The sequence below is a fragment of the Gallus gallus genome, chromosome 1, assembly GCF_016699485.2.
Source record: "Gallus gallus isolate bGalGal1 chromosome 1, bGalGal1.mat.broiler.GRCg7b, whole genome shotgun sequence".
Taxonomy (NCBI): Eukaryota; Metazoa; Chordata; class Aves; order Galliformes; family Phasianidae; genus Gallus; species Gallus gallus.
In genome coordinates this window covers 91,316,262-91,331,679 of record NC_052532.1, presented here as the reverse complement: position 1 = coordinate 91,331,679, position 15,418 = coordinate 91,316,262, and the positions used below count along the sequence as shown (strand labels likewise).

The 15,418-nt window shown below is 36.8% G+C and overlaps 1 protein-coding gene across 8 annotated transcripts in view; it reads right to left on the bottom strand.

Annotated features, from left to right (window-relative positions):
- EPHA6 (EPH receptor A6) overlaps positions 1–15,418 on the bottom strand; it is a 498,846-nt gene that overhangs the window by 67,522 nt on the left and 415,906 nt on the right. For all 8 annotated transcript variants that reach the window (XM_015297990.4, XM_015298005.4, XM_015297999.4 and 5 more), the window contains one exon: positions 5,484–5,545. In XM_015297990.4, coding sequence (XP_015153476.2) covers positions 5,484–5,545 — 62 coding nt within the window. The remainder of the gene's footprint in view (positions 1–5,483; positions 5,546–15,418) is intronic.

The following is a 15,418-nucleotide window of genomic DNA, read 5'->3' as shown; positions in this document are numbered from 1 at the left end:
CCTTAGTAAAGGCAAGATTTTTCATATCAACTGCTTTTCCTATATCCACAGAGCCTGTACCCCATTACAAAGGGAAAACAGTCTGTTTGACATAATTAGTTCTTGGTAAATCCATGTTGGCTCATACTTATCACACTGGTATCTTTAAGGTGCTTATAAATACCTTATTGATAATTTGTTCTAAAAACGTTAGAGCAGTTTGACATTAAGCTGACTGTCCTGTAATTTCTTGGCTTTTCTTTTCCCTTCTTTCTAATATATGGCTGATACAGGCTCTGTTATAATCTTGTTTCTTATGTATTTTCCACAAATTCTCTACGAAACAGCACACTGAAACTTTCCACATTTCACACATTCCTTTTGGCTTCAAATACAAGACTGTTGTAATAAATTCACTGTTGCTCAGTAGGAAGAATATCTATGGGGATTAAAAAAATCCAGTATTTGTAAATGAACTTGTCACAGCAGTATCAGAAATACTGTTGGGTTTTTTTTTTTCGCCTCTCTTTAGCAGGGTGAAACGCTGGTTGAGAACAAATGATAGCTCTGTAGCATCACTGAATATTTCCTAGATCATATACATATTCACTGCTTCCCATTTCACTATTAAGGTATCACATTCACACAAACTCAGTTTCTAATTGCTCGATTTGTTTTTGCTTCAGAAGAAAATGTGCATATCAGCAGTCTCCAGTGGAGGCTTTCTTCCTTCTAGAGTGATTTTTGAAAGAAAAATAAATGAAAATGCTGCCTTTACCTTAGCAGGAAAGGAACATTTTTCCAATAAATAAAAGCACACATGGATGTTGTGTGTGAAAGCAAAATAAGGGGTGTTAGTTATGAGCTGTAATGTTGTTGCCTCTCTAGATGCAGATAAATAAAAAGGGAAACCACTAAACTTAGAAATGGCCATCTGACCTCTGTTCCCCAAAGCTGACTCTGCCTAGTGAGGCCATGTTAGATGGATTTATAACGTATACTGTACAGCATCGTTTTATAGAACTTTCTACCAATCTTCATTTTTCTCCTTTTTCCCTCACCCTCAGCCTCACTAAGGGAAGGAGTCTGCTGCAGCAACTAAACTCTAGTTAAAAAAGGGTGGGCCTGATAGCAAAGCTGCTCTGAGAATAACTTCATAACGATTACTGCATCGAAGAGCAATATATCATAATATTATCTCCTTCTAGTAACATATTTTTTCATATATATTTACACTAACCTTAGCTGCTGCTAGACATGCCTCAAGGGATTAAAATTTGGTGATGAATTTCTGGGTCTCATTTGCTGTACAGTCTACTGCCATTAATGTTTTGAAATAGTCAAGCACTTCCTATTTTTGAATAGAAACTTTAGAAAATACTTCCTTTGAAAGAAGAAAATATGTTATGGATTTTAACATACTATGCACACCTGTAAATAAATCTAGGCTTTTTGAGAGTATTTTCATTTTCTTAAGTGAAAGGGAATGTGTCAGTTTACAAATAGGAAGGGGAACATTACTATTGCAAATGGTAATGGAGAAGAAGGCAGGAAAACTCTTTGATTACCCAATGTAAATGAACCCCTTCTGCCTACAACTCAGAGATTCACATAACTGGGCAATGTGGAATGTCTTTCTTTGAAACCTAAACATCCATGCCTTCAGGGAACAGTTAAGGGAAAATGCTGCACAATCTCAGGAGCTTCTTAATCCCCATGTTCTCTTCCCCAAATGAAAACCTGGAGAGGGATGAAGAGGGTGAATCCCTAAAAAGGGCAATGAGGCACTGACACAGGCTGCACAGAGAAGCCATGGTGCCCCATCCCTGGAGGTGCTCAAGGCCAAATTGGATTGGGCACTGGCCAGCTGAGCTGGTGGAGGGCAGCCCTGCCCATAGCAAGGAGTTGGGGCTGGGTGGGCTTTGAGTTCCCTTCAAACCTGAGCCATTGTATGATTCTATGATTCTATTACTCTATGAAAGCACACTACTTATCAAAAAGGTTCTAAGGTTTTTATTTATTTGTGCATTTCTTGACTGTCTTTTGTCACTTTTATACACTGCATCAACCAGAATGAGAAAACTTGTCTGACTGCAACTATCCTATCTAACTACTGAGTACATCTTTCTGTGAGTTCTGATATCTGCCCTTTTAACCCTTCACGTGTTTCTTATTTTCCTCACGTGCTTGAAGGATAAGTGTTTGCTAAGATCTCTGTTACACAGGTGGGTGACAGAAACATAAGGACATCTGTCCTAGCCAAAGTATAGCGCACATGAAGTTCGTAACGGAAGAGGAAATTGCTGAAATTTCAGCCCATCTCTTGCCACACACAGAATATTCCTATGTATCATTCTTACATGAGAAAAAATGATACCGAGGTTCATGTTACAATAATTAGTTTTATATAACTGCAAAAATAATGCTGGCTTTTCTTTCTTTCTTTTTTTTTCTTTTCTTTCTTTCTTTCTTTCTTACTTTCTTTCTTTCTTTGGTGGGAAATCAGGTTCCACGCGTCTCCAGCAATTTAGGATGTCTCACGGTGCACAATCTGCTGTAGTTAACTGCCATCATCTTACAGAATTGGTTCTAATGAGCTGATGTCTTCCCATAATGAAAATATCTACAGCATCTTTGTATTGCAAATGCATGCCAACAGTTTTTACCCAAAAGCTCAAAGCTAACAGCTTAGAATATGGGATATTTTGTGAGGTGAGGAAGGCATAATTTAGCTGAGCTCGCAGTTTAATTCATGCAGAGATCAGCAGTCAAGGCAGTAGTTTCGGAGAGTTGGCCGCATAACTGAAACCAAAACACAGCACTAATAGAGATGAAAGATGGGTGTACCCTGGCCCGGTATTCCGGGAAACTGATTTAATTTCTGATCTCTGCCATGCATTTCCTGCAGAATACTGTGAAGATCACTTAACATCTTGGTGCTTTATTTCCCTGCATGTAAAGCAAGGAAATGAAGACTATAAAGAATTTAAGTTTAAGGTTCAAGGGGACTTCTACTTAGGAGTTCAGGATTCCTGGCATAACTTGTTTGCAAAATCTCTTCCATGATGAGTCATTTGGACTGCACTCACACTGCTCATCACATCACAGGGCTTCCCTTTGAGAAAGTGTAATTGATCCATTTTTGCATGCTTTTGGAGAATGACAGGTTGGAGGGCTGTGCTGGTTAACGTCTGCAGGTTGTGGCATGGAGGAAGTCTCTCTTATGGCAAGAAATTATTTTTTTTCCACACTGTCTCTCTATAAAAAGACTTTGCACTATAACAAGTAATTATTTTAAACAATAAGGAAGATAGATAATATCATAAGCCTTCAAAACCTCAGCACATAAAAACTGTTACACTCACCCAATATCTTTCACTAGGATTGTTAAGGATAAAACCTCTCCACTTATTTCTATCTTCACAAAAGCTTTTAAAAGTGTAGACTTACATCTGCAGGAAACAACTATTGTTAATGAAGCAGCTGGGTTTCTTTTTAAAGAGGTTACTTTGAAGCCATTTGCTCTTCTAATTATTAACAGAAACACTGATGATATATCTACAGTGCTTTGGGACACTGAATATTATCTAAAATCCTTTGAAAAACTATTTTAGGAGAATAAACCGTATCAGAAGTGTGAATTAAAACTCTAAAATAATACACATGGAAACCAGCTGCAGAAATGATTAGCTCACATTTCCCCCCAGCAGTTTTGTCTGCAATTTCTTATGCAATGTGAGAAGTACTGCTTCACAACAACATCATAATTTTGGTAATGTCAGTTGATATTAAAGTATCTCAATAAGTAGTAATTGTTCTGATGAATAAATGAATGTGAATAATAACATACGTAGATATAATAGAGCAGCTCAGAGAAAGGTAATTTTATGGAATCAATTATTTCATTATTTGTTTTTATTCTCTCGTGTGAAATTTTGCACACGCACATACAATGCATGCACAAAGAGCACAATTTTGGGCTCAGGCAAATCTTTCTGGGTCAACACTATAAAATTACAGAACACAGAAGCCCCAGGTCCTCAGATGAGCATAAGTCTGTCTGCCTCCTGCAGACAGATAGTGAGATGAGCCAGAAAGGCAACTGGACTGATTTTTTTAAACCAATTCAGTTTCCAGAAGATGCTGACAGTACCACACTACATCCAAAAAATAACTTCATTTTGACAGATTGTCGAATTCTCACCAGAAATAGTGTTGTTGGTGTGTTTCTGGCAACAAACTAGATGTCTGTCAGATGTCTTGACAGATAAAAACAAAATGTTATTCAGCATAGTCAGTGAAGAGGACAGCAAGGGATGCTGAGAGTGAAAAATACAATGGAACAACCAAAAGCAAAAGGAATGGAAAAAAAAGGTCTAGCAATATCTGAAATAATGGGTCTGATGTGCTTTCAAAGTAGTATCCTTTGTTCCAGATGCTGTTCTTTTCTTGTGGTTAGATCTTTTCCCAAACTGCTGTCAAATAAGTGCTCTCTGCATGACTTTCTCTAATTTCTTCGTATTAGTTTTATTTCAAAGGTGTCGGTATTCATTCCCTCCTGCTTATTCATTCTTTTCCTTTATCATTTCCTTCTTCCTGCTATCATAGCATCCCTCATCATCATCATCTAGATTTCTCTTTGTTGAACACCTCTGCTTGGCATTTTGGGACACCCTTTCAAACACGTCCACAAAACCACAGTCCTCATCTATTCCCAGACCTTGTCTACGGTCCCACCTTGCATTCAGCAAGATTGCAGTGGCAAAGTGTTAGGCTGGTAAGGACTGACATTTACTTTCTAAGACAAATTTGAAATACTCGCCAGTCAAATCATTCACAGAGGTTATGCAATTAGGTCTCCGGAGCATTTCCAATGGTTGATTTAACAAAGAGATTATTTTAAGATAAGTTTAGGTTAGGGGCTCACCCCTTCCTACTTTTCTAAGAAAAGATAAATACAAATGTAGCAACATATTTTCATGCTTCCTATAGCTCTTCTTTAATGTTTATGGAGTGACCTTTTGGGGTTAATTAGTGCTGGGATACTTCACCCATAAACTGTTTGCTAATTCAATTTGTTAAATGCAAGTAACCATAAATAATTATAAATCAATTACCAAGTCTATTCTACACTTCACCAACCAAAAGAATCAAAACAAAGTGTTTTTGAAGGTGATTGAGCAAAGTGAACAGCTTCCATAAGCCTAGGTATTTGTACTTCAATTTATCTTTTCCTTCACAAAAGCACAAATCAAAATACATTTTGCTAAATATGGGAGCTACTCTTGTAAAATAAATCAATTATATTCTTAAGTTTAAATCTTTTTTTCAGCTATGCTCTAATGTATCACTGTACCATAGAAATGTACCCTGGGGAAAATGCTTCTATTCTTCACTAAAATTCCATGAATAATATTATGTAGGAGTTAATTTATGATAAATGATTTAAAATCTTAACCTAAGATGACTTCTTATTCAAATGCCATCACAAAATGGTACCTCACCCGTAGAAAGGAGTCAAGGGATCCATTCTCCATATATTCAACTACAATCATTACTGGTCTGCCTGCAAAACAGCAAAGAAACACATTAGGATTACAGGCATATTATGGGGTTTTTATATTTCCAGCTGTTAGGCACAGATTAGTCACATTATTTAAATATGTTACCCATTTTCAAAATCCTCATTTATATTACAAACGTAATTACTTGTGTTATTCTCTAAGAATTATTTTCTTTTTTCTTTTTTGTTTAATAATGGTGAATTAGCAGACTGTGCATCATTTGCTCTGGTGCATTCCCACGTTGCAGAGAATGAAAAAAGTGCCCATTACTTCCAAACAAGAACTCTTGCTATACCTCTCACTAAGAACAGCTCTATCTAACTTAAATATACTTTAGACAGAAACGTATCTTTCAACAATACTTTGGAACACATTTGAGGCAAGGAAAAAGAATCATAAGCCATCTCCAAGAAATTGCATACTCAGTGCCATGATTTTCCTTCTCAAAGAAAAGTATCTTAACAATTCAAGGGCATACAGATAGACATAAAAATAGAGTTAATGCAGAAAAGCCCTCCTTGATTAGGAGTGAATATATGCACATATAAGTGCATGTTTCCTTAATCCGGCCAAATTCTGAGTTCATGTGTTTGTGCATGTACATTATGTTACTCAAGTAAAAGTTTTGCTTAACCAGAATAGCTTCCTTGTTCGGTTCCAGGATGGCATCAAATCCAAATTCAGACTTCTTTAAAATTGAATTACAAGTTATTTTAATTTCTTAAGAAAACACCTAAATACGAAGACAAACTTTTAACCTTGACACTTTACTAAGTACTGTTTCACTGTTTATATCCAAGCCTAAGCCACCACTCTGGAACTGCCTAATAGGAGAGGCTCAACAGGCATGCTAACCAGGCTGCACTGTGAGGTCTGTTTTAGAACTGCAAGTATTGCACATGAGATGTTCTACTCTATGCAATGTATGTTAACAAGATAGGGAAGGAAGTAGGAAGTCTCAAATTGGGAAACTTTTCTTTTCCTGACAATGCCTGTCCCTTTTGGGGTTTACGTGAAATCAGTGATGCTCCAAGTAGTAAAGACGCAAGTCCTTCCTTTCCACTTGCTGTAAATATTAGCTGTTCCGGTATTTTTCAAATCCAAAAGAAACCTCTTTCAGGATTTTCTCCCCATCTTTGAAATTACCACTATGTTTTATTTGGACATTGTGATGACAAAGAAACACAACATTCAAGATGAGAAAGTACAGAATGGCATTACGAAGATTCCAGCACAATTTTCCATTTCTGTACATGGCAGCATTCTCTTCACTTTGATTAATAGTGGAGGTGTTAATTAAACTGTCTACAATATACAATAAGCCCCAGCTATTTATCTTTCCTACACTGTTACAGCTCACCTTGTATTTAAAAAACTTAAAAGCAGTTTCTATGTTCACAGAATCACAGAACTGTAGGGGTTGGAAAGGACCTCTGGAGATCATCTAGTCCAACCCACTGCTAAAGCAGTCCCTAGAGGCTCCCTTCCCTGAGTGTCAACGCTGAATTCCACATGCACCAGTGATGCTCGCTGATGTGGCTTATTTTTGTCTTTCTGGAGTCCCTCACAATATTTCATTTCTCCTAATAAAATTTGGTGTTCTTGTTGTATTCACTCACATGTTTAGGTCCTCAATAAATAAAACAGTGTTTAATAATGTTCAGACAGTAGACATGTTTGAGTGTGTGTGTGCGGAAGTTCTCAGCTGCGTTCTTTATCTTTATCAGTAGCCTTTCTGTAACTGAAGAATTACCAAATTATCAGCTTTTTTAAAAAGATATATATATTATTATTTTTAAATGATCTCACCTGCACATCTATTACCTATTCAGTTTATTTATTTTTATCTGCATCTGTTGATTAAACTCTGGTTTTGTGCTTCTAAGCTTGTAGAGATCAGATCATTTTAAAAATTAATGTTTTCCTCACTTTACTTATACTGACTAGTAGTAGAGCCTACTCTTTTTAGTTTCAAGTGCATGAATGATCTAGATTCCTGTACATTTACAATTTACTTATTGTCAAGGGATTGAAATCTCCATATGAAAGGAATATTCTATCTTCTAGAGAAAAACAAATGGCAGCCTCATGCTAGAGGATCTTATTATATGCAGAACCTGCCTTTACATGCAAGTTTTCTCAAGCAAGTAGTAATTTCTAAAGTGTTACAGACTGCAGCATCTTGCAATAAATAGGGATGTAAAGCTGGCTTTCAGATACTAAATTTGTTCAGGCTTCAGTTACTCAGAAATTTCTCTTTTTGGGTAAATCAACAAATATAAAAATTTTATGAAAAATTTACATTTGAAGAGAATGACAAATGGAGCTATTGAACTTCGAAACAATGCTCCTAGTTTTCTGTTAGTAATTCCTTGGCTCTCATCAGATCTTTTATGCACATAAGATGCATAACCTTTAATATAAATTATTTTCATACTTTTTTTGCCGAATCAATTTTTATTTCTTCTATGTTCTCTCAGAAAACAAAGATTCCTCTCCTCTTCCCCAAAATAAAACCCCCAAACCACCCAACAAACTGCCGTTCATTTTGCTCAGACCAACAGTATACACTTCAAGGCTGAAATAAATATGAAATGTATAAAATATATATGCATTTATCTGGAGATTTTAAAAAGAGATTTCAGGTTTTGTCTGAATAATGTTTATGACTTTTAAAAATGCTTGATATCATCTTTTAGTCACTTGAAATGACATGCCTTAACACATCGAGTCATTCCTGATGAAAATACTACTTAATAGCAACGACTCATTTCAAGAACACAAACACAACATCAGCTCTTCCATATGATATCACAGGAGGTGTATGATTTGGCAAACATGCCAATATAAATTGCATTCTGTCTTCGAACAGGTCACTGTGTATTGGAAGATCTGCATATCATTAAGCTTTCAGTAATGCTGATGAACAATAAATTTAGTCACAGAGGTGCAGGTTAACTTCCCCCATGCTGAATTTGAATCCTTTTCCATGCTACCTAAATCTCAAACTAGAAAGATTCTGTAGACTTTCATGATACCAAAAATTGAACCCAGCTCCATCCCTTGATTGCTTTAAGCAAAGATCTTAAGTCTGGATCCTAATACTAACTACTCAATCTTTTAGCACGCCAGTATTTGACAAAAACTATTGTAATTTTGCTGCAGTATTCACTGAAGATATTTACATGTCCCTAGCTAGAATGTGACAGTATACAGTCCATGCAATAACACTTTCAGTCAGTGTGATATTTATGTTTGGAGTATATGTAGATCAAAACTGTTTCGGCTAGTGTTTTGGATCTTTAAAGATATGGTAATATAAAACTGCTATGTAGCAGATTCTAGTGGATACATTTATCATCAAAATGGTAATACATAGGCTCTTTTCCCAGTAAACAATTCTTTTTCTACAGCTTTGCAAATTTTATACAATGATTTCTGAATATTTTACAAATATAATAACATCGAGTGTCAGAAAAGTTAAGGTAAGACACAGCCTGATTTCAAAGGTGTGGAAAAACAGGTTCAGAAAATCAAGTGGCCCTCTCCATCCATGGTTCCCTCTGTCAGGCTGCATTTAGTTACCAGCACAAAATACTGTACTTTGGTCCACAGCTCAGTACCTTGTAGAGGCACTTCAGTGATTCCACTGTGCACTTGTATTGTGTGAACAGGCTCTCCCATTCACAGATGAAGGAAGGGGACTAGCAGTCGGCTTTGGAGAAGGTGGATGAGGTGTAGGGATGTGCAGCTCTGGTAAATCCAAGGACAGAATCCAAGGACATCTCTACCCACTGGACATCTCTATCCAGAGACAGAGCCACTGGTCCCGAGGGCAGGCAGTGGACAGATGGCACTGAACTCTGTGAAAAACAGAGATCCTGATATGAATAGCCACTGGACCCTATCAGTTCCAGATCTGGGAAGCAAACTGAAAGCACAGCTCAACTTCTGATGACCTAAACATGATAAAGCACAATCTGGGATGCCTAATCTTTAGAAGGTCAGAGGGTGGTGACCAGCACAGGACTGCCATAAAATAAAGTCTTGGTTAGTTGCTGTTAGTTTCATATTTTAACAGCAAAGAGCAGACGTTATCTTTTATATACTTTGGTATAACCTGAGATATAAAGATTAAGGTCTGTGCTGAATCTTGTACAAAGCAGAATACTGCTTTTGGTTCAAAGTGTAGCACAAAAATGACTTTGACAAATAATACCAGCAAACTAACCAGCAAAAACAAAACAAAACAAAACAAAACAAAAACCTAACAAAAAGAAGAATGAGAAGAAGATGATGTAAATATTACTTAGATTATGAAAATCCATGTTGTTCTCATGATAATGACAAAGATGAATTCTTCATCCTCAGAACAAGGACTGGAATCAATGTTGATAGGATGGGGTAAAGAAGTCTCTGAGAGAAAAGATATCAGAGTATTTTATCATGGGGCCATGTAATTTTGGAAGGCACTGAATTATTTTCCTATATTTATGATTGCTTACACAGATGAAACATGGACAACCTTACTTGAGGGAACAGGTTTAAAGACGAACAGAAGTGGAAGGCAATACAAGATGGGAGCTGGGGAAGCTCTCTAGTTTAAAGACTTGACTAACTCAGGTGCGTGTTTTCATACAGAAATAGGCACGTGAATAAGAACCAGGTTCATTTTACAGTCAAGATCCATATAGGAGAAGGCATGGAATAAGGACACTGAAAATGGTGTCAGGTTTTTTTCAGAATAAAAGTTGAGCACCTGGGAGTTAAAAGCTGCAGATGCTGCCAGAAGAGAGCACTCATCTTCATGGTTGAGTTGGAGTAACAAAATACAAAATGGTTTGAAAGTGGATTCAAGGATCATGTCAGCAAAACAAGCCGTTCTTGCAGCAGTTTCAGATACCCAGAAGTGCTCGAGTGGGGAGTACTGTAACAAAAGATTCTTAAAGTATGCATACTACATACTAAATGCACCAATGTGAAACTACAATCCTATTTATTATGGCATATTGATAGCATACCCACTTTGACTGTTTCTGTAATTCCTGTACAACTCTAACTATTTCTACCTCACTCTTCCCCCTGCCAGACACCTGCCTGGGGTACTGGCGAAAACAGCATCCTCTGCTTGCACAATGCAAAAGGAGCAGCAATGGCAGACCTGTCAGACTCCCTGCATCTTGGGAAGCTGGAATGAACACATGAGAGCAGTATCAGTGCTTTACGTGATCCAGAAAAAGGAACACAGATTCCATTACTCAAAACTTAGATGAATCTGCAGGAGGTTCTGGGGTTATTTGTGGTTTTGATGCAAACATCACCTTGTGACAGGCGGCTGACTGGTTTTGACAAAGTATTCATTTTTCCCTGAGAAAGTTTGTCATTAGAATTCTCCCACACGGCTCTATTGTAATGCCAAAGAAACAAAACCAGCATAAATTACAAACATCCCGTATTGGTGTCATGCCGCCTCAGAATTCATGTTACAGTTCTGTGTTTTTCGCTGATCAATCTGCTTGACATTTTTTTTTTTATAAGCAGAAAAGGAAAAAAAGGAAGCTGTGTGATGCAGAATGATGTGAAGTAGCAACTGCATTTAAAATTCACAGCGTATATGTTTTTAGTTTTCTTTTTTTACACGGGATTTTGATAGCATGTAATCTAATTGAGTGGTAGAGTGATGAATAAGGAGGAGAATTTGAAGTGTCATATCAATGACAAAATATTCAGCTTGTTGTCTCCTGTTGTCATTTTAAATAATGCAGCAAAGCCCACTTTAATTAATGTTTTGTGTAAGATTAATCCACCAAAAAGAATGCAGTTAGTACACGCTCATTTCTACAGTCTTTACTTTTAACTACATCTTTCATTCCCATTATGGAAACAGAACTTTTAACATAAATAGAATCATAGAATCAACACAGAATCATAGAATGGCTTTGGTTGAAAAGGACCACAATGACCATGTAGTTTCAACCCTCCTGCTATGTGCAGGGTTGCCAGCCACTAGACCAGGCTGCCCAGAGCCACATCCAGCCTGGCCTTGAATGCCTCCATAAATAGGATATTTATTCTTCCACTTAGAGCAAAATCTTTGAATCTGCTCTCTAGTTCTAAGAAAATACTGCTCCATCACTTCTGCAGGTTAGAATTCATGTGTCCATTGTATCATCACAATTTGAAAATATTGTCCTTTGAGCTGTTTTTCTGTAATTTTACATGGTATATTATTGTATAATTTTATATTATATATTTTACACTTACTACACAAAAACCCACTGTGTGGCTGTTTGCACTCACTACCCAAAGTGCTGCAAACAATTCTTCCAGTTCTCACACAACAACAGGAGAATGTACTGTGGACAAAAGAAGTTTTAGCAGCCTCCAGCTTCTGCAGCCTCTGATTCCTCCTAATTCACTCCTCTCGTGTGCCTACAGAAGAGATTCTGGAAGCTTTTGAGGAAAGAAAGTAGAACTGTAAAAAGAAAGCAGCCGCATTGTTCCCATGATTCGTTTTCTTGTTCTTGTCTTTTCGTGAGAGAAACAAAGGGAATGCAGCAGATGATAAAAAACAGAACAAATAGCAGTATTTCATTAGTTGGAGATAGGTATGTAATGGAGAAACAGTGGTTAAAATAATAACTGGATCAAATTTTGATTTTTTTCCTGCATTTATACTTTGCAGCCGTTTAAGTCCAGAAAAATAATATTCTTCAGGTTTCCTTATATTGAGTTAGTTACTTGTTTCATTTCTGCTGCTTACGTTTACATGAACATTAAAAAAAGAAATGAAAAAGAAACACCTTCAGCATTAGGGTGAGATGGTCTTACGTGTCCCTGCACAGGGAGAAGAACAGGAGCCAGTACATTTGAAGAACAGCTCTAAAAGATGCCACATGAACTATTCTAAGTATATATAAGTACCGTATTGGAGAGTCTTATGCTATTTTTCAAAACCTTCATATACCCTTGAACCATTCTGACATCTCTAGGCTTTTTAAGGGCCACTTTATATTGACTTGAAAGAGGTTTCAGTAATATTTTCCTGAACTTCTTCTAGGACTAAAACAGTTGGAACTGCTTATGATGATGTCTGGGCATGAAATGAGCTATTTAGCAAGGGTGGAGAATGGAGACCTCCTTTTTTCATGTCCTACACTCAGAGCTCCATCCCTGTTCTACAGTTCAAGTTAAATGTTATTAAATCAAAACATAATCTCACTACTTATGTTACTCACTGATCATCCATATTTTGGCTGTGAAGTACTTTTTGCCTGCCTAATGGTAAAGTCCACATACATTCTCAGCTTGAGCATCTGTACTCCAAAAATGCATGCCATTATGTATAGGGTTTATAGGCTAGACATGCCAGTGAAATAGCACTGATGCTGAAAAGAAAAAACTAGAAGAGCCATTTGGCTCAGATATTCTAGAGAATGCAATAAAAGAATCAATTTGTTAGTCAGCAAGAAAGGTTTAGCAATTTTCGTTCAACAAAAAATACAGCCACTTTTAGGTACTGGAATCCAGAGTAGGGAAAAATGCATTAACTGAAAAAAAAAATTAATGGTTACTTTTCTCATTATTGGAGTACCATAAAATTATAGTTGAGTTTCAATATGCATAATTGCTCCTTGATGGTTCTTGTTGAGCAATTTTGTTCAATAACGGTCTGTCAATACAATTTGCTTTCAATTGTCACCTTCTATAATATCAAGAATAATGGGCTCACTCAGGTGCACTTTGAAATTGTAGGAAAATATTAATTTTAGGGGAAAGAAAACTGATAATCACTTGCTTTAGTATTCTACAGTTGTCTGAGGTTTTTGAGAAGCTCCATATAAAAAAAAAAAAGTGAATATTACCACATATGTGGTTTGCTGATATAGTCTGAATGCTGAACATTATGGAGGGAGGTGGGGAGATGAGCTTAACAGGGACTTTTCCATAGTTACTCATAGCCTGACACTCATTTCTAGTTGTTCTTGTTAACAGAAAAAATTCAGAGCTTGAAAGAAACAACAGTAAAGGTGTTTTGTTTCCCTTCCTTCCTTTCCAATCCAGCAGATTTACAATCTCTCCAATACCCTTCAACGACAGCAGCAAACCATAACATTTTCTGTATCTAACTTCTGCCAGGTAATATGAGTATACATTCACATAACAAACTTTATGCGTGACTGAAATCAAGAGCTGCAAATACACAGCTGGAAAAGGAAACTAAGAGTTCTCCCAAAATGGAGCAAACATTACTAGTTTCGGAAGGCAAGCATTTGAAAAAATAGAAGGAGCACTGCAATTTAGCTATTTCTTTTCAACATGCACACATGTATATGTGCCTCTGTAAATACAAAGAAAGGGGTAAGCTTCTTTGTTCATGCCAATGTATGATGAGGACTGTACACTGTTACATACTTTAAGATTTCTATTCAATTTTTGCGAGGATTTGAAAAAAAAGTATATTTTGCTTTTGTGAATCCATTGGTGATGAACCATTACATTATAGATTTGCATCAACTAAGTCATGTTAATCTGTACTGCTAACAGGTGACTAAAAAAATTGTGACAAAAATGATGGCTAAATCAAAAGGAAGCTCTTCTCTTTAAAAGGACATTTTTTTTTTTCTTCCTCCAAAAACATAGGACAGATCTTTGCAGGCCACCTGAAGGTCTTGCTTCTAATGGAACACTGTATGGCAGTAACAGACCTCTGATGATCTATCAAATATAAAAGCTATTGCATCAGTATAGTTATGACTAGGTATAAAAAAAAAAGTCTACATTTGTAGCAATCCTTTCATGAAGAAAGATGTTATGTCCCATGCCTGCAACACAAATTCATCTTTAGCTTTAGGTTGGCTATGTGAATATACCTTTTACATGCAGGAACATCTGCGCAATGTAAAATCCAACACCACATTACACACAACTGAACATTGGCTGTCAATGCAACAGTATAAATCAACCCACTGCCTTCTCCCCTTGCCTGAAGTGGAAAAAGAAGAAAGGAAAGCAAGTGCTACCCTGCTCTGCCAAGATGTTTTCCAGGTGCTTCTTTGGGAGGCTTCCCAGTTTAGTTTTGTATTTAACTTCAACAACATATCTGGAGAATTCTGTAGAAAAATCACTTAAAATGCTTCTTCTTCTTCTTCTTTTTTTTTCTTTAGTAAGAAGCATTTTTTTTTTCTCTGACTATTTTGGAGTAAATCTAATGCTTAGTTTGAGTTAAAGGTTTTAGTAAATAAAACCATCTCATTATCTTTGTTCCCCTTGACCCTTATAGCAGAATAACGCAGGCATTTTAAGCTTTCCACGTAGTTTAATTCACTGAAATCTTATGCAGAAGACATATGTGAAGCAGTTAGGGTATAATTCAGCAAAGTTATTAAATGTTAAGTATTTTTGTTAGGCTTATGACAGGTACCGTCCAGTATGAGCCCAACAATCTCAGATAATGGAGGTGAGGTCTCAGTGCTACCAAAGGCAGCAGTCAAGCATGTTTCCCTATAGTACAAATACAAAATCAGCAATTCTCTCACTTCTAGTAAGAGAGGGAAAAGGCTGGGGACAGGGGAAGCATCAAGACTCCAATGGACAGGTGATTTTGCCCACATATTGCTGTTCAAAGAGCCAGAGACTGCCATGATAGCGTGGGTATTAGTCCTTAAAAACCTTATGGGTGGAGTTCATAGAATCAGAGAATGGTTTGGGTTGGATGGAACCATAAAGATCATTCAGTTCCAACCCCCTTGCAGTGGGCAGTGTCGCCCTGGATATCTGCTTCCTGGTAAAGCAGTATTCAGAAAAAAAGGCCAGGTACTGAGTGCAATGTTTTTCAACAGGAAGGGACAAAGGGTACATTCCTCTCTTTGTGC